The sequence below is a fragment of the Thermobia domestica genome, chromosome 15, assembly GCF_964235325.1.
Source record: "Thermobia domestica chromosome 15, izTheDome1.hap1.1, whole genome shotgun sequence".
Taxonomy (NCBI): domain Eukaryota; kingdom Metazoa; phylum Arthropoda; class Insecta; order Zygentoma; family Lepismatidae; genus Thermobia; species Thermobia domestica.
The window spans coordinates 111654117-111674909 of NC_137468.1; the positions used below are offsets into that span (position 1 = coordinate 111654117).

The 20793-nt window shown below is 33.9% G+C and overlaps 1 protein-coding gene across 1 annotated transcript in view; it reads left to right on the forward strand.

The window, feature by feature from the left end:
* Positions 1 to 20793, forward strand: part of LOC145671204 (alkaline phosphatase, tissue-nonspecific isozyme-like) — a 63956-nt gene that overhangs the window by 19337 nt on the left and 23826 nt on the right. The window contains exons 4-6 of the mRNA XM_081740062.1: positions 5776 to 5939; positions 11657 to 11870; positions 17198 to 17331. Coding sequence (XP_081596188.1) covers positions 5776 to 5939; positions 11657 to 11870; positions 17198 to 17331 — 512 coding nt within the window. The remainder of the gene's footprint in view (positions 1 to 5775; positions 5940 to 11656; positions 11871 to 17197; positions 17332 to 20793) is intronic.

Here is a 20793-nt window from a genome sequence, read left to right on the forward strand (position 1 = left end):
AGGCGCGAATCCTAAAAATTTTCATCTCAATAAACTGAACCCTGATTCTCAAAAAATCAAACTGATACTATAGTGACACTTGGTTTATATAAGGCTAGAAGATAAATTTTACTAATACTGTAGTCAGGAGGACGTGTATGCCAGGGGGAGGTAATTATATATTTGAGTAAACATGAAATATCTAGTTATCTAAGTATTCTATGTTTTCATGTAAGATTTCGGTATTATTTGTATATCAGCTGTACACACTTCGTATACTAACTGTTATATAACTGTGTAGGTACATATTTGTAAACTTTTACTTTTTTTTAACATTTCCTTCTAAGTAGTATATAATTTTTACTGGACTATGATGTTTTGCGTTTCATTACTCTCTATCCCCTCTTACTTTTCAATGGCAATAAACAAAATTGTGTTTTATGCTATTAGAAACCTAATAGGTTAGTGGCGTTTCATTCTCTCGCTTACAAAGGGAAGGGCAAATTATACACGTGTTTCTCTATGAAGCACTTAAGAAACTTACTTACAACAGAAAACAGATAGTGCATTGTAAGTGTGAATATTTCTGTAATATTGAAATTCCCCTTTATTTAATCACAAAATGTCATACGTGGAGTTTTACTCAATTCAGAGAAGTGAAATTTGTTATATGCACTCTTAAATAAAAATTAAATAAGAATTTTAGCATCCTCGAAAATCCTGCTTATAAAGTTGTAAAGGGACAATTTCTATAATAAAATTTCCCATTATTTACTCAGAAAATGCTTAGTGCAAGAATTTGTCAGCGTTTCGAACATTCTACTTGTTCAAGGAGGAAGGGGGACAATATGTACGATTATATGGAAGAGTGAAAACGATTCATTGAAAATTCAGGACATTTTAATCTATATAGAAACGCGAGATTTGGTCAGAAAACTTCTTTTAGTAGAGAACAATGAATACAAAAGGAATTTTCTAAAATAAGTATGTTAAAGAAGATAAAAATGAAAAGGTTATTCAAATGTTTTGCCCAGAATACTGTATCACATAATCCTGAAGTTAGAGAGATGAAACTCGACATATAAATTTCTCATTGAAAATAAGCGGACAAGTATCCCAGCAATTTTAAAAATTAACGTTGAAGAGGGAAGAGGCATTTTTAAATTATTTTTTCCTCTGCATTGAAAGCAATGCTGTCTTTTGTTGGTGATCGCATCACGTGAAAATTACTTCAAATTTTGAAATCAAATTTGAAACATAATAAATAATGTCTACTTCGAGCTAGGCCTGAATCACTACTTTGATTAAACAGGGTATCCTAAAGGGGCATGGGCCTCAAAATTAATGCAGTAAATAGAGTAGGCCTATCTCATCCTCAAGTTGGAAAGATAAAAATATGATCTCTTCATTAAAATAAACAGACACGTGAACCATCACTTTCCAAAATTTCGGTCTTATGGGGCTGAAAATTGCAATTTCTATATATTTTCGCTACATTTGAATAAACATTGTCTACTGTTTGTGATCATATACAGCAAAGGACTTACCCGTTTACAATGGATTTTGGAATATAGCTTCTGCATCAATTTTTTGTCATGTTACATTGATTAAACAAGGTATCTCAATGAGTTAGAGGAGCATAAAATATATGCCAAAAAATTAAATACAGTATCTTATGGGATTTTAAAATTACATTTTCATTGAAATGCGTATCCTAAGGGAAGGACAGGAGTTCAAATATTTCCCGTAAACGTATTCCACTCGTGCAAAGAACAGTCATTTCAACTAGTCTCTATGAAGCTGTAGGGACACAAGTGTGCCCGTTACATAATATTTAAATTTGTCATTTAGCCTTTCGTTTATAAGACACAATAAATAAATAAATATGAATGTTTATGTAATAATCAAAATGTTAAAATATATATATATATATATATATATATATATATATATATATATATATATATATATATATATATATATATATATATATATATATATATATATATATATATATGATTTAAAAGCTTATTCTTTTTTATTATTATATTTTATAGGAGAACATGCTTTTATTTAAATACATTTTCTACTTATAAATTTCACATAATACATTTTCAGACCCAAATAAAATATTTTTTAAAAAGTGTAACTTCGTCAAACAAATATAGCTACAAAATTTAGCACTAAGAAGTAGTCATAGAAAAAAGCTTTTTTTCATCTTTTGTCCAGATATTATTAATTTAATAGCGGCTAATAATTTAATTATTAATTAAGCTTAATTAAATTAATTTAAATTATCAATTAATTTAAGTGTTAATTTAATTAATTTTTAGCCAATAGTCGGCTACCATTAATTTAAAATGCCTGAGGGTTAACATAATGATCCATCAATATTTTAAATATTCAAGTTTCTCTTTCTGGCAAAAGGCAGAATTGCCATGAAACTTAGCTTAAAATGGTTTTCTTGCTTCTAAGTTGAAAATAGAACAACATTTTTTGTTTAGTTTTAAGTTCCACGACTATGCACAGAGGCTAAAGAAGACAGTAATAATGAGATGGATGATAATTGTAGAATGAAGAAAGTGGAATAAAACGAGACAACTTTGAAAACACCCACACTCATGGTCTTTGTCCACCATAAAGTCCAGGTACTCATGCAGCAGAGATAGAAGTAATAAATAAATCTTTATTATTATTATTTTTTTAAAAAGATTTCTAATTGTAAAGACTCTTCTCATCGTGTTTATAAGATTATTTTGAACACTAATTAGGCATAAAGTTAGTTGCTGAAGGACTTTACAGAAAATAAATTCCCCAAGTTGTTATTATAAAATTAATGCTGCTTCTGAAACTGATTAGAGTGAATAGATATGTATTTGAATAACAAAACCACTTGCATAAGTTTTTCAAAGTATCAAGTTTGAGGAACGAAGTTTCTCTTCCATTGTTATCTCATTGCTCAAAGATACCGGTGGTGAAACAATTGGCCGGAAATTATGAAAAAGATGAGTGCCAATATTAGATACCTAAGTTCATTAGCAAAAAAAAAAAAAAAAAAAAAAAAATACACCCAACCTCTTGCAACCATACTTAGCACACTTAGACTTGAAATAAAAATACAGATGTTTAAAGATGATTGCCTTTGTCTTTGAATTTCATATGTGGACAACATTATAGGGCTTTTCGCGTAGAGGACGGAGAGGGGCAGGTTTTGTTAAACAAGACTGTACATCTGATATGTTTGAGTTATATGCAACTTGTGCTTACGGGTTAACTCAGTCCTCTGAAGTTAATCGACAAGTGATTACAGATACAAAGATAACACTAGGCTCCCAAGTTTTAAAATTATATTGTGTATGAAAACAGATAGTAGAATTAATTCATATTGGTGTTGATCAATATCTAAAACGATGGTAAATATTTTGGTACCAAATAGTAACCAGTTGCCACTGTCCAACTGGTCACTAGTTTGGCGAATGGCCAGTTGGCCAGGCCATCAATTATTATCGTTACCAAAATGTTTACCATCCCCTTAGGTCTTGATTAACACCAATATCATCTCTCTATGACTTACCGTTTCCGTGATAGTGGCCAAAAAATGACCAATTTCTAGATATTTAAGGAGCCATAGATCGGGAACCATAAGTTGTAGAGAGATGATATTAATGTTGATCAATACCTAAGAGGATGGTAAATAGTTTGGTATCAAATAGTGACCGGTGGCCACTGTCCAACTGGACACTGGTTTGGCCAATGGCTACTAATTATTACCGGTATCACGATATTTACCATACTCTTAGGTATTGATTAACACCAGTATTATCTCTCTGTGACTTATAGTTCCCGTGATAGTGGCCAAAAATGACCAATTTCTAGATATTTAAGGAGCCATAGATCGGGAACCATAAGTTGTAGAGAGATGATATTGATATTGATCAGTACCTAAGAGAATGGTAAATATTTTGGTACCAAACACTAACCGGTGGCCACTGTCCAACTGGCTACTGGCCAAACCAGTGGCCAATTGGGTAGTGGCCATCAACTAATATCGGTACGAAAATGTTTAACATTCTATTAGGGTTTAACAGCAATATCATCTCTCTATGACTTGCCGTTCCCATGATACTGGCCAAAAGATAGTTTCGATTTCGCGAGATTTAAGGAGCCAAATCTCGGGAATCGTAAGTTACACAGAGATGATATTGATGTTGATCAATACCTAAGAGGATGGTGGACATTTTGGTACCAAATAGTAACCGGTGGCCACTGATTAACTGTCTACTGGCCAACTGGGCACCAGTCCCCAGATATTGGCCAAACATTTCGAATTTCTAGATATTTAAGCAGCCATATCTCGAGAACTGTAAGTCATAGAGAGATACTTTGCTAATTTTTGCGAGAAAGAGAAGAAGGTGCGGATAAAAAGATTTACTTTTACATCTAGGAACAATCACAATTATCCTTCCCGCTTCATCTCCCCATTCTTTTTAAGTTCGTTCTGGCAATGCTCTTGGAGCATTCTTATTTTTCTTTCTGAATTTCACTGGAGTTCAATACCTTGGAAGAATAAGGAATCTTCAATTGTCAGGCACCCCACTTTAAACTTTAATCGCTCCTCTATCACCTCAAATATAATATTGGGTATATTTCTTTTAAATAAAATTTTCAAAATATGGCAGAAATACTGGATTTTTAAAACTGCCAAACCATGCTAAATAATGGCAGGTTAGTTATAAGAGAAAGTTATCTTTATCTACCATCTCAATCAGGGGCGGATTCAAGTCTCCTTCGGAGGTGGTTAGAGTGTGGCGGTGAAAGATTATCAGTTTCTCTCTGACCGGATGTTTGCAGCACATCCGAAAATGATCTCAATGCAAAAGAATTTTGTTACTCAAGACACTGCTTAGACAGTCGATCGGAGATTACATGGTCCAACTTAATATCTATTTCGAAGACGTCTTATCTTAAAACTACACAACAGAACTTGCTTTAAACAATGAAAGCGCAGTTGCCAAAGTATAACTTAGATTCACAAAGATGAACTTCGAGGTTTTGTTAATAGAAGAAGTGTAGAAATTCCTTACACTCGAATGCCACGAAGTTCATAGTGTTTCTTTGTACAACACTGAGGTTAGTTTATTTGCAAGTTATTGCCAAATTAATATGGAGGGTGTATGTACTTTTTTTTTCAGTCCCTTAAAGTCTTCTGGAAATAACTTCTATAACTTTTGAAACTGTGTTTGTCTTAACTTGAACATATGCCATGCGTGAAGTGGTTTATTACGAACAGGACAAGAATAACTGTGATAGATTAATTACAAGTAATCCGGTTAGAAACACTGTTTGTATTTTAGTTCCAAAACCGGCCGCCCGCACTCGTTCGCTGGTCACATCAAGTGTTATACGGAACATGACTCACATACGTATCTACTGAAAGACTCGTTTTCGTTTCTTCATTAAACAAGTGATGGCACTAGTGTGATGGCGAATTTGTCTCTAAGCGGAACAATGCTATAATCTGGAAAGATAACTACAGTTTTTTCTTCAATTCATTGAAATGTGCCACACTATACAACGTTATTCGGTGGACAATAACGAATACTTCAATTGTGCATCTTAGAATTATCTCTTGACTTCACTTCTCATTCATTGTAGTATAATGTGTGTTTTTTTTTTTAATCGTTTTCATAGTTTAGTGTAATATTACAATAATAACATTGAATTGCATGATAATCAATGTATTATTATTATTGATTATTATTGTATTATTATTATGCAGCATGTTTATTGTTTCAGGATTTGTTACAACAACGCGTGTTACTCATGCTACTCCTAGTGCTTTGTATGCTCATGTTCCCAATCGGAAATGGGAATGCGAAGATAAAATGGGGCAATGGAAAACGACTTGTAAGGACATTGCTAGACAGTTAGTAGAAGATAGTCCAGGAAAAGATATTAGGGTAAGTAGTCCTACGTTGTTAATTCGGTTTTAAAACCACAGTTTCGTTACAACGCTGTGAATAGAGAACATCATTTAATAATTACTTACACTTATTTCCGGATGCAGTCTGTGAAATCAGTTTACACTGGAATCATTAAGAATTGGAGATGAAGAAATCGAAAAAAATAAAAAAATAAAAACTTTCTTTCACAGCTTTTTGCCTGGGAAATTTTGAGCTTTTTTGAACATTTCGATTTTAATGAAGAAATAATAGTATATTCTACTTTTCTGCTCCCATTATAACACAACGCACTCACACACGCACTACAAAATTTAATTACTATATTTTTAAGACAACATGATTTATTTCTGGAGCTATTAGAGTAATGTTTAATGACAAAAATGTTTTAGTAAAAGGCTTAATAGTGTTAGCAATAACTGCTCTGGAGTGTAGTAATTTCGTGGAACAACATTATCGTTTCTAACTTATGCATAAATTAAAACGTTACTTAGTAACGTTTTATGAGCTAAAGTCACCTTTTATGTAGGAGATTATGTGGAACAATTACTATATCTGTCTAGAATTTATTGGGGTTATTTTATTTTATTTGAATTGAGTTTAGCATCCCTTTTAGCAGCGAGGTTACGAGACGTGAACCTATAGTTTAACGTTGAATCGAATCACATGAGCTCTCCCTGAAGTTGAACTGGAGTCTTCCGTGCCAAATGGGCGTATGCTATTCACATAGCCACGAGGGAGCTTAATTGGAATCGTTAAAATTGGAAAGAGAGACGGTTAAAAACGCATTACTCAAGTTTTCTATTTCAAAGTTATTGACACGTTGTATATGTTTGTGACTTAACATCTCTTGAACCACTCAATTGATCACGATCAAATTTTTAACATAGATGAGGTTCAAGCCTAGGATGGTTTTTATCATTTCTCTTTGACGGTGCAACTTAGGGGAGGGGGGAATATAAATGATCGAAAATGACAGATATTAGTAAAGAATCCGTTGTTTTCGGGGTCGCTGAGATGAACAGTGACACTTCCGATGCCGTTTAAATCCAAAATCAGACCACTAAATAATATTTAGTTTTTATATATGGATTACGTATTATTTTCTGATTTTTCATTATATTTTCTGTTTCTATCGGTTAGTGAGCGCTGCAGTAGTACTAAAAAGTGAATGACTAACGGAACCTATTACTAGTTTTTCTTATTTTAACCCACCGAAGAAGGTAATTGACACTAGTATAACAATAAGAAAAGAAATAGTGTTGTGAATATGAAGTTTTGCTGCCGCTAAATTAACATCATACCTAAAACTACCATTAATATGAATGTTAGGTTCTAATACAATATCTGGAGCTCACAATAATGTTTCTCAACGGAGAACGAAATGAAATCAAAAAATTTATACCGAAAACTAAATTGTTTTTGTCTCTGTTTCTTGGTGTGTGATACGTTTTCTCTTGTCTAACAGTTTCACTTTATGTAACCCGTAAAATACACATTACAAGATGCATTACTTTGAGGCACTTGATGAGGTGGTTAGGTAACCAAAGTGTCACTAGTGATATGTTGGGCTACATAACTTACACTTGCTATGAACCGAAGAAATGTAAGTTTAAAAACCAATCAAGATACTTAATCTCGGAAAGTGGAACTTTCAAGTAATGAATGGTGTGACAGTAATTTTTTTTTTTTTAACTGTAGAATCTGCTACAGGAAAAGAAATGCGGTTATTGTGCTGTAAGTTTCACAGAGATGGACTGCAAGGTGATTAAGACCGTTGTGGTTTCCGCCCGTTGTGGTGTTTGTTCGTAATTATATTCAACTCGTACATATTCCCCAAAAGTCATGAGTCTAAAGTTGAACTTCTTGGATGTATCTGAATCGCAAACAAAATCAAGAAAGATGAACGAAGTCGAAAAGTTTTTGAAATTGCTTTTTTCAAATCTTTAACTGAAACAAAAGGGCACAACTACAATCGTAAAAAATGGGTACCAGTACATAGACTATCTTATATTTTTAATAAATAGTTATATATTATACATATATTTGCTTGTTTAACATCCCACTTTTGTATCAGAACGGCTAAAGGAGACGTGGACCTACTGATTATAGTGGAATCCGAACCACTTTTTTCGTTCAACTGTACCTCCACTGGGAATCAAACCCGAGATCACGCGCACCAAAGACAAGTGTGTTAGCCATTAGACCGAAAGAGGTCCATATTATATCTGAGATGAAAGGAAAACAAGTTATACGTAGTTATTCTCCATTGGTAATTTCGTTTAATGGTGAGGATTTTTCAAAATTAAATTTTAATTTGCATTTTTTTAAGTATATAATATTATCAAATAATATCGCCAGTCGGTATGTTTTAGGAAATATAGTTTGTGTGCAGTAATGAACGGAAACATCACTTTGGTTTTACATTTCTAATCTTCTTTCGTTCATTTTGTTGTAGGCTTTGCTAATCTTTCAGAGGTTTTTTTTTTTTTTTTTTTTTTTTTTTTTTTTTTTTTTTTTTTTTACTAGTTATACATTATAATGGCTTATATTGTGATTCTATATGTAATTTTAACTCATGTTTTAGATTCGACAAAATTTCTGTTGAGTTTGTATAAAAGAAAGTTTAATATTGTTTTTTTTGTTATTACATTATTTGCAGTATTTTATTGAATAAATTGTGCATTTTCCTTCATAGTTATTTATTTGGTTAAGGAGTACTGCAATATATTATATTTATGTAGGATTTATATTCACAATTCATTTCTTTATATTTTTCTGCTGTAATTTAACTTCAAACCGTCGCTCTGGGTTCCTGTTAGTAGTACAGTACAAGGTTTAAATGCAGTGATGATTAGTATTATGTATTAGAAAGTGTATCCATTTCATTCTCCTGTATTTGATCTGTGCCCTTGAATGCGCAGCCAGTTCTTTTAAGGTAAAAACCATAACATTCTTATTTCGGGGGAAAGCCACGAAATTCATGTTCGGGCAGTCATTACTACGGGGAATATTCACGGAGACACTAAACATCCTTTCAGTTCAGTTTGAATATTATATTGTTTTCTTTTCAATTTTCAATTTGCTGAATTATATTTGATACAAACACAAATGAAAGCAATATATAAAGATTACTCTCCTATATCTTGGCCTTTCTGGAACACTGTGTGCCATCCTATTAAACATCACTTTATAATTAATTATTGTATTATTTTTTAAGCTACTAAGAAATGTACATAGAAATATCATAATGTCTTTTGTTATTTATTGACATTTTGTGTTATTCTTTATGTATGTATACTTTTGTTATTTATTTTTGCGTAGACCAAGTCTTTTTTTTCAACTGTTGTTCCGTAATTGTTATTCAAAGTAAATAATTAGAGCAAATTGTACATTCTTTCGTTAAAATGAATGCCATCGTCAATACAGTATTTTCTTTTATGCAAGTACTGTGCAAGACAGTGCATCTCAAATATTGCGATGACTAGTGAATCATGACACCGCCATGTCTCCGAAACGAAAGTGCGTATTCAATTTAAATCTACTTTCATTTAAAAGAAAGAAAAAAACTTACAAATTCGGGTCACAAAATGAAATCTGGGAATCAGGTTTACACCCCTCCAGTCCCTCATTCATATGCGTCCGATTCTTGCAAAGTAAAATTCTGGTCACCTTGAGACTACAATCATCTTCCAGGAAGCGAACTGTTCCCCCCCCCCTCCCAAACGACCCTTCTGGATCCGCTAGTGTCCGGGAGGTACTCTCAGAGCTCAGGGGAGGAGCGGTGTCTCCCAAAAACATGTCTGGAAGAAACACTGCTCTCAACATTTTGAGGTTTAAAATACAATCCCAACATGTGCAATCTTTACGTTACTTTCTTTTTGTAGAATTTGATAACACCCAAGTTAGATCAAAATCCATAACTGGTTGGTATTGTAAGTGCCGAAGTGGAGCAAGGGTTCTTTTTTGTTATTTCCATATCGCTTGTGTTTTATGGTACTTGGCAATAGGCAGGTGTTGACACCAAAGACTTGTGAGTTTGACAATACCGAGTTGGTATGAAATGTTCCACATCTTTGCAGTCAGTCTCATTTTGTTTTATCCATGTGTCATAAGAATTATACAATGTTTTCCTTTTAATTGGTTTAAGTTCAATTAGTCGGATGTGTACGACAAGACCTCAAAGAAAATACTAATTTTAGTTAGTGTAAACTATATGCATTTATGGAGTCAGTGTAATTTAGTTTCACCCATGTGTCATACGGATTATGAAATGTTCTCTTTTTTTCGTTTGGTTTGCTGTCAATTAGTTACATTTTATGTGAACGAGTAGAACCCGAAGAAAATATTCATTTTAATTTATGTCAACTGCTACGCATATCCATGGATGTTCCATTTCACACAATGTTCCTGCTACATGGATGTTCCTGCTACAATATTCCATTTCACACTTTTTGTCCGGCGCAGTAGTCGAAAACTATAAAAATTTCCATCGTGGTTTGTAATTATTATTTGCCTGTGTTTATGCTTTACACGCTGCCCAAAGTCCAGCTCCTTAGGCTGAACCCAAGGTATCTAAAAAAAAAATTCATTCGTCACATGTAGTCTCCCATATACTCCATTGTAAAATATTTTGATATTTGACCTCCATCTACCATGATAATTATTTACTTCGCAAAATATATTTTTTTCATGATGTACCAGCCCTATACCTTCCTGATAGCACCAGAGTTTTGCAAGAAATCGACATTTCAATTTTGAGCTCTTTGTGTCAAGGGGTCATTTGGTTTCAAAATGTTGAAAAGTGGTACTATAGACCAGATATCATCTCATCCAAATGCATTTCCACTCCTACCTTCCATAGATCTCACATTCAATGTGCCATGAACTATAATGCAGTTCTAAATTACTCTGTAATGAGTGAATCCCTTTCAAATATTATTTTTGGCAAATTTTTACCCTTGAAAGGAAAAATATAATGCATCCAATTTACAGGGAAATATTGAAGTCTCATAGAATAGTTATAACTTTTTATTTTTTGACAATTCACAAATTTAATTGTTGGGTCATTGTATACCTTCAACAATTTAAAAGAAATGAATCAATGTACTCTTGACAATTTTTATACATAGAAGGGAATGAGATGGATCACCCAAGTTAACAGAGGTCGTACATACCATGGTCTTATACTGCCATACAGAATTTTTAGTTTTGTCACTTTACAAAATTTAAAAAGTGGTCCTATGCACCCTTCCCCAAAACTGAGGGTTAGAGGAAAGTACCCACTGCCAAAATTTAGAGGAGATTGTCCTATGCACTCCTGAGGCATAGCCTCCAAACCAGGAACCATGGGTCTTGATCCAAGGGCCATCTTAAATTTTTTTTGTGACGAAGTGGGCGATAGGAAACCAGTGCTAGTAAGAGGAAATAAAATTGTCATCAAATTTAGTTAAGTATTAAGCTAACATCTTGAAAAAGAAATACAAGTCATCTTTACATGTAACAGAATCTTTGTATAAACGGTTACCCTCTATTTTGTTTATATGTATTCGGTAACTTTAGAATAATCTTGAAGGATTCTGTTTGAAGCAGTGCTAATTATCATCCGACTCGACTCAATATCAATTATAAATAGAGGATTTAGCACCTAGTTCGTCATATTCAGACAGGAGCTATATAACAGGAATTCTATTTTTAAATATGATATTTTTCTGCAGGTCATAATGGGAGGTGGTAGACAGTGTCTTACTTCCAAATATACCAACAGCTCTTCCGATCCTATAGACACATGGGCATGCAGACGAAAAGACGGTCGAGATCTTTTGGAACTATGGGAGAAGGACAAGAAGCAGAGAAATGTCAAATATCGTCTCCTAAATTCCACTTCAGACCTGGAAAATCTTGAAATAAATAAAACGGATTATGTAATGGGTAAGAATAAAATGAAAACATGAGTATTTCATATTATTTATTTATTCACAAAGTTTAATACAGCACTACGTCAATTAGCTGAAACTGTACAACATAAATACACAAGAAAAAACTAAAACAAAAATGATAAAATACAGAAAAAAGGTCCATCTTTCAATATACAATGTTCTCATGAATTGAGTTCTAAAGTTTCGCCTAGAGGTAAAAGTGCTACATCCTGATGACAATATATTGCAATCGTGCACTAGTCTGTGAAAAAGAAGCGCTTTACAATCGGTAACTAGGTGTCTCATAACAAGTTAGCAAATTGAGAGAGCAAGTTCGCCGTCAAGGAACACGAAAGGTAATCTGCGATAGTAAAAATTTAGAATCAATTTTGCTATTGATAATCTTATACAGGTAAAGTAAATCAGCTTCGCGGCGTCGTTTGTCAGGGGAACATAAGTTTATTAAAGACATTAGTTCTTGTTTCGAGTAATTACATAAGCCATGAATTCTAAATCTATGGTAAGAAAGAAGTTTAATACTGAGTCAATGCGGCATAGATTAGTAGGTATTGCCCTGTTCCATACAGTGATCGGAGAAATAAAAGCCTTAGAGAGCATCGTAAGTGCAGGGAAACTTTGTATTTCTAGATATCTAAAGAGTGGACTAAATATTTTCTTAGCTTTGGATGAGATTGAACCGATATGATTCTAACGGAGAGTTTTTCATCAAAGAAACTTCTAAATCTTTTTGAGATAAAACTCGTTTGATAGGTACATTGTTAACATTATATATATCTGTCGAAGAATTCTTTTCTAAGGAAAAGGAGATTGTAGTACATTTATTGGGGTTTAGAGATAGATTCCAGATAGAGCACCAATTACATAACATATCTATGTCAGCTTGTAGTGAAGAATCATTTTCTACAGTGTTAATGATTCTGAAGAGTTTACAGTCATCAGCGAAGAGCAATATATTAGATGAAGATGTCGCGAAGATGTTAGGTAAGTCGTACAAAAGTAGTAAGTCGTTAGTATACAATAAAAACAAAAGTGGACCCAGCACACTCCCTTGAGGCACTCCGGATAAGACGGTACTAAATGGAGACATGGATCCAGGAAGAGTGATGCATTGTTCTCTTCCTGAACAATCTAGGAAAGATAGGCTCTTGTTATGAATGTTATATCTATTAGAGAGTTTGTAACGTTATTTGACTTGTTAATTTTAGGATGGGCTTCAGATGCATATTTCTCAAAGTTTGGTTTTAAAATAACACTCAAGGGTAAGTCTGTACTCAGGGATTGTGGCAAACTCACTAAAATTTCAAATTTTTTGACTCACTAAAATTATATATTTCTTGACACTAAAATTTGTCAACCAATATTAAATAAAAATTTTTGAAACATCGTTTTTGTTGGTTATTATTTAGAATTACTTGTGTAAGTTGTATGTAAGCGGGAGATTGCTGAGAAAATATGATTGTTACAAGTTTATTTTGATTTTTTTGTTTATGTTCGGTTGTAATAAGACATTAAGAAAGTTATACACGTAAAAAAAAACTACCAATACAATAATACTTACCTTAACTTTTCAAACATTGCCGAAATATATTAAAATCTTATTTATGTTTGGTTGAAATGTTATACCACTTTCTTCATTCCACCATTTCACTCATCTCTCATAATCACCGTCTCCTTTAGCCTAACCGGCATAACCGTGGGACGTAAAATTGAAAGATTTCTTTTTCATTTCATGAGGTACGAAAACGGCCTCACCAAGCAACATTTTTTCAAAAGTTAATTCATCTAATTAAAGAAAATCAATTCGATATAATGCAACCCAACAAGGTGTATGTTCTCCCTCGGAGAAAAACATATCGGCATGTCTATTTTTAAAAAAAAAAAAATCTATGTAATGAGATACTAGAAAATCCATGTAATGAGTGTAGGCCCTAAGCAGAGTTACAAATCTGTTGCCTGTGAAAAGGTTATGCATTCAAACAAATAATGGTACTAAAAACAACGTATATAGTTTTCCACAACCGTCCATATCTTAAGTAAAAGGGAGAAAGGGAAGGGAGATCAAGGCAAATTACAAAAGATTGTTTTCTCGGAGATACCACAAGAAGGACCATGAAAGACTTTTCAAATTTACGAAATAGAGATAACAGTTTAAAACAGACGTACAGTAATGAAAACTGTGTACTACATACGTATATATCACACACTGATTCAAGCAAACCCCAGAATGCTACCTTAGTATCCATTTAACACATGAAACTAAATTCATGGCAAGTCAAAGTAATAAAACAATGTCTAGCCGATTCTTTTTACATATAAGAAATGTGAGATTTCACATGCAGAATTAGACAAGAATGCGTTATATATTTATGTAACAAGTTAAATTATAATTAATTAATGAAAATATTTATATAAGGAAATCTGATTTTGCATCAAACTCTATATGTGCATAATCTATATTTCATGTATTAGTTGGTTGACTTGGAGTTTAGCGTCCCGTTTATCACTGTGGTTGTATGAGACTTAATCCTATAGCTTAATCGAACTCGAACCACATGAACTTCCACTAGGAATGGAATCCGGGTCTTCCGCGCCAAAGTGGAATCACCATACAATCACAAAAGATTTCACATATTTTGGTGATTTGTACAAAACAATATTAATAAGAAATTGGGATATATTATTAGATGACGTTGTGGCTTTGGTTATCGTAATTCCTTTTAATGTAATGATATTACTTCGTAAGTATAATTATACACACATTATCAAAAAAAAAAAAAAAAAAAAACTTTCATGGAGGTTAAAATTCTTTACTTGTGTTCAGCACTTTTTGCGATAGGTCCCAGGTTGCGACAAATGAAGACAATTTAAAAGAGAAAATACCTGAATATCTTTCATAATGAATTACATTATTGTCTTCAAAAACTCTTGTCCAACGTAAAAAGACATATATCCAAAATAAATAAAATGTGCAATGAACCATGTGTGAACAGCATTTGAAGGCAGCTTATACATATGATTAATTCAGAAAGCATTCGCAGTATAAGAAATTATTTGTGGCAATTAATTACTCATCATCTATCACAATTAATATATTAGTATCTATTACAATGACAGTTTTCAATTAAACATAACATGTTTTGAGTAACCTCTACCCCAGGACCGCAGAATTAACGCATTCAATTCAAAGAAGGATATGACCTCTTTTATTTCAGAGATAACATGAAAGAAAATATTATTTTTATAAAATTGAAAATGATCGTTTAACCTCTAAACTTGATGTGAACCAGAATTCCTTGTAAATTTGTTTATCTTCCTCAGAATTTACTCTTCGAAATTTTAAGCATAAAACAAGAGTTAGGATATATGAAGATGATGACAAGAGATCTGTTTACTTTTATCTCTTTTTTCCTAAGTATTGCATATAGGATACATACATTAGCTTGGAATGCGCTTATTAAATAGAAAGTAAATATTTTGACTAAATTGCAAGAAAATTTGTCTTTAATAGCCTGTCGACAGCTTTGTGTACCAAGGGGTTGCAATGAGACTGTGACTCTCTGCATGACTCTCTTGCTAATGTATTCCAAGTTATTATTTCTCGTAGTTGAAGTCTGTATTCCTTTGTATACTGTTTTAATTACTGTATAATTTATACTGTGTAATTACTGTATAATTTATACAATTTTATGGGATTTTATGTTTTGTTTGTGTCATAGATACTAGACCTTAATTCAAGAACAACTATATTTCATGTATTACATAGACAGCCACATAGTGGGAGCATTGGGTGAAGCTTCAGCAACATTAACTGAATCGGTAATTTATGAAAATGAAATGAATTAAATTTTTGAGTTTTACGTCCCACGGTTATGCTGGCTAGGCTAAAGGAGAGTGATGATGAGAAATGAATGAAATGGTGGAATGAAGAAAGTGGGAGGAAACGGGAGAACCCCGAAGAAACCCACGCACACAGTGTTTGTCCATCAAAAAGCTCGTTGGTGTGACCGGGGATCGAACCAAGGACCCCATGCAGCAGAGATGAACGTTCTGCCACGAAGCCACTGCGGTCCCTTCCGTAATTTATGGAACAAAGTAACTCCACTTTTTGCAGAAAATGAGTTATTAGTGCTGAAATATTCCATCATAATAGTTGCATCATTTTAGGTTGAAATCACGTAACTCTCACACACTGACACGTCAGAAAACATAGTGTCAAGTTTCAGTTCACTGCAGATACGACGTTGCTCTTTCTACGGTTCTATCGGTTCTGTTTAGCACTTACAGCTTTGTAGTTATGTGACATTATGTACAACTGACAAAATTGTATAGGTAATAACCTCAATTAAACAATGAAGCAACTGTTTGAGTTATAAGCTGTACTTATCTCCTATATTGGTGTAGGAATGTCAACAAGCAGGATTCGGCCAGAAATAAAGTTCCAATTGAAATTAATATGAATGAAACAATAACTGAAAATCATAAAGAGAAAAATGCAAAAGAAACGTGAGAAATAAAAATGACTAAAATGTTTAATGATTAAGAAGTCAAGAAGGACCAAGAAGTTTTACAATCAACTTCAAGAATTCATAAATCTTAATAAGGAAAGGAGGACCTTACAGTTCTGACTCCATTACATGCAAAATGTATCTTGCCAACCACACCTAAGCACGAACAATTTTATCTCAATTACTTAAGACTTAAAATATTTACATGACAATGTTCTTATAATATAAATAAACAACATTTCATTCTATCTTCATATTTCCTATTTTTTTTCTCTCCTGAAAAATTTGTCCCCGAAGTTACTCTGTTTCATAAATTATCGATTCAACTTAGGTCTTCATTTTCCCTATAATAATTCATTCAATTTTTTGACACCTATTATTTTTGTGTGTTTGTCTATGTTTGAGTAAGTCCTTGATTGCTTGTTATTACAATACTTTATTTTGTTTACTGAAATTGAAGAACTTAATTTTAGTTCTTAACGCTTAATAGCAGATCGTTCTGGCAACAATATTATGATGCATCCATACATGTAGTTTCTTTAAATATGACAAAGTTACTTATTATGTACATGTTAGTGTTTTCGTTCTACTCTGTCTAATCCACCCCCAATCTGCATCTTCATTATCAAAATTCTGCATCAATTTCTGATGTTATCATATCTGAAAGTATACAACCTAGAAATAAAGAGTCCGATATTTAGTTATCACTCACATTTTTTAATTTTAAGCGATTTCTATTGTTTAGTGAAGTAGACTTCAGTTTTAGACAATATTCACCTATTTATTTCAATGAATGTTCCTTATTTTTTAAAAGGTATTTTCTCTAATGGACACATGGCATATGAATACCAAAGAGACAAAAGTGGTTCAGGACAACCCTCTCTTTCTCAAATGACAAAAGTTGCCATTCAACTTCTACAGAAATCTTCGAAAGGATTTTTGTTGGTCGTAAGTAAACTTCAATACAGGTATTGTTTAATGTTTGGGTGTTCTAAAGAATATGATCTGACGTACTGCAGATTTGTTGATCTAGTATTTAGCACTAAAACATATTGTTATTATCAATAGGAAAGGTCAAACAAAATCTTCCAATGCTAGAAGTTTGTACGTCGTCATTCCGACCCTGTAATACCTACAGTAAGGCACGGAGAAGGTATTATCACTATTTAGGGATGCTTTGTGGACTACCAAAATGATAGTTCGAATTAATGATATAATGGACAAAACCGTGTTTCACAGCGTTTAAGTGAGACATGGAATTCCATCAGGAACTCGGACAGTTGCCATAGTCAATCGATTTGTTGCATATCGAGATCTTGCACGATGAACTTGACAGGACAGTCCGTAAATAGATGCCAACGAATACTGAAGGTCCTTGCAAGACTCTTCAGGGCTACTGAATTCGCATAGCTTCGCAAAAGTTGGATAAATTAATCAAACGAATGCCTGGAATTTGTAAAGCTCTTATGAAGGCTAAGGGTCGGTATTTCATTGAACGCAAACATCAGAATCGTGCTTGTATGTTTTGATTTTTTTTATATGAATAGTGATGTTTATTTTACAGAACAATTCATACAAACTAAGTTTTGTATGGACACTTGTATTTCTTTTTTTTTTGGGGGGGGGGAGGGATTTGAAAAATTAGTTGTGTGCTGAGACTTTTAACAATGACTGTATATCCTGATATGTTACTCCTTCATAATCCATTACTGGTAATAATATTTCTCTTTTTGATATTTTTTTTTCAAAATATTTGTTGCTTTGTAAACAAGTTTGTTTCTAATCGCAGAAAGTTATTCGTATTATAATTGCTTAATAGGTAATTTTTTGCCGTTTTTCTACAGTTTGAAAATTTTATATATCATTTTAGCATTTTCGTTCTTCAGTACATTCTATGTTATCTTCTGTTCATCTTTCTTAAATTTTGTAACTTTCTGTTTACCCAGAAACATTATGATGAAACTTTACTTCCATTTTTCTTTGAAGTCTTCTTTTGAAACTAATGGTAACTTTTGTATATACTTGCTAACTAGACTAACTTTATTCACATCATTACATGAGATTTCAGCTGTAAAGTTAATCAGATCGTGGTAAATTGCTGTAAAGTTGGTCCTTTTGTAGTCATAATTTAAAGTACTGTCCCTAATTATATTAGAAGTCGTTACACTAGTAGATATTTCAACAATAAATTGTAGATAACATTTATCAACCTCTGCTAAAGTCGGAAAGTTGGTAAATAACACAATTTCATCTAGATTTGTTAGGAAAAGATCTAAAAATTTAAAACTTTAAAATTGCCTAACATAACTGTTTTACTGCTAAATACTAACAGTAAGTGTCATGTTCATTACAAGTGTGTTTATACAGGATGTTTCAAAACAACACCGACAATGTTTCGGAGGTGATTCCTGATACCAAGATAAGACAAAAAGTATAGACCAACTTGGGTGCACAAATGCTTCCTTTCGGAGTTATGAGCTGCCGAAATCATGAAAAATTGAACTTTAAAGGTCCATAGGCCCAAAACTATGGAACCTGCCGTAATGGGGTCAAGACTTCACTTAGGAACTACTATGTGCCCTATCCAAAAATCCATGTTTCAAAATCCTGCGGTACTTCCACAACAGTTTTTATAGAGGGAGTTTGGCTACAGATATATAAATTGAAGTACTTACCAACTACCTCTATAAAAATTGTTGCGGAAGTACCGCAGGATTCTGAAACATGGATATTTGGATAGGGCACATAGTAGTTCCTAAGTGAAGTCTTGACCCGACTGCAGAAGCTCCCATAGCTTTGGAGCTATGGATACTTAAAGTTCAATTTTTCATGATTTCGGCAGCCTATAACTCCGAAAGAAAGCATTGTGCACCCAAGTTGGTCTGTACTTTTTGTCTTATCTTAGTGTCAGGAATCACCTCCCAAACGTTGTCGGTGTTGTTTTGAAACACCCTGTATAAGCACTGAAATCACTAACATTAGTGTTTGGAGGTATATATTGTCGACCTATTATTAAGTCTTTACAGTGTGATTTAAGTTTAATCCTAACATATCGAGATCATGCGGAGCCAGATTTAACACTTTGTATCTGATGATCTATTTAATTAAAAAACAATATCACCTCCCTTTGATTTCCCTGTTTGGTGGGTGCGGCACGTAAAACCGGCCCGTCGTAATATTCTGGTATATTGTGTTTTTGGCAACACTTAAATAATCTACCTTCCTACCAAGAGATGGCGTGTCGAGGTCGGGTCGACTTACGTGACCTGCAGCAGTCACGTGCAGCCGCAGCCAGTGAAACTTGTCCCAGTTGAGAAAAAGGCCTCGTTGTGTTAAGCCGGGTGAGTGTCACTGTGTGATAATGCCGTATTCGATACCCGAGCGTGTTGCCATTGTTGAAGGGTTCATTCTCGCTGGATCTTTTGTGAAAACAAAGAATTTGTTTCGGGAGAAGTTTCCAGGACGTTCTGTGCCAGCAAAAAGCACCATTCAGGAATTGATTGAAAAATGGCGGCGTACAGGATCGGTTCAAAATGCTCCCAGGAACAGACGACCATCTGTCTGCACACCTGAATTAAAGATGCAGGTGGAGGAGATAATGACAAGAAGTCCTCGAAAGTCAACCAGGAGATTGAGTCAACAGGTTCATGCGAGTGAGAGAAGTTGTAGACGTGTTTTAAGGGGACTGAAGTTAAAACCGTACCGGATAAGTGTTGTGCAAGAACTGAAGGAGCCTGACCTGCAGAAGAGGGTGCATTTCTGTTCATGGCTGTTGAGCAATGTTGCCAGTGGTTTCTTGGATCCACTAATGCTCATCGTGAGTGACGAGGCGTGGTTCCACCTGTCTGGGTACGTAAATTCCCAAAACAACCGGTATTGGTCGACAGAAAATCCACACGCAATCCACCAGGTACCCTTGCATGATGAGAAGATTAGTGTTTGATGTGCCATTTCCGCCACACGCGTTATTGGGCCCATATTCTTTGAGTCGACAGTGAACAGTGACGTGTATATGGGAATCCTGGAGGAGTTTTATACACACTTGACCGAAGAGGAGCGTCAGTTATGTTACTTTCAGCAGGACGGTGCAACATGCCACACATCAGCTGCATCATTGTCCCTTGTGTATGAGATGTTTACACCAGAGAGGACAATCAGCAAAGGTTTGTGGCCTCCTCGGTCACCAGACTTGTACACGTGTGACTTTTACTTATGGGGACTGTTAAAGGGAAGAGTATACGAAACAAATCCCCACACAATTGAAGAACTCAAGACCAGGATGTCACCAATAGCATTACAACACAAGAACTGACAAGGGTATATATGAATCTCCTCAATCGTGCTCACATGTGTGTTGAAGTGGGCGGAGGACACTTTCAGCACCTGCTGTGAAGGCTGCTGTGAAGGTGA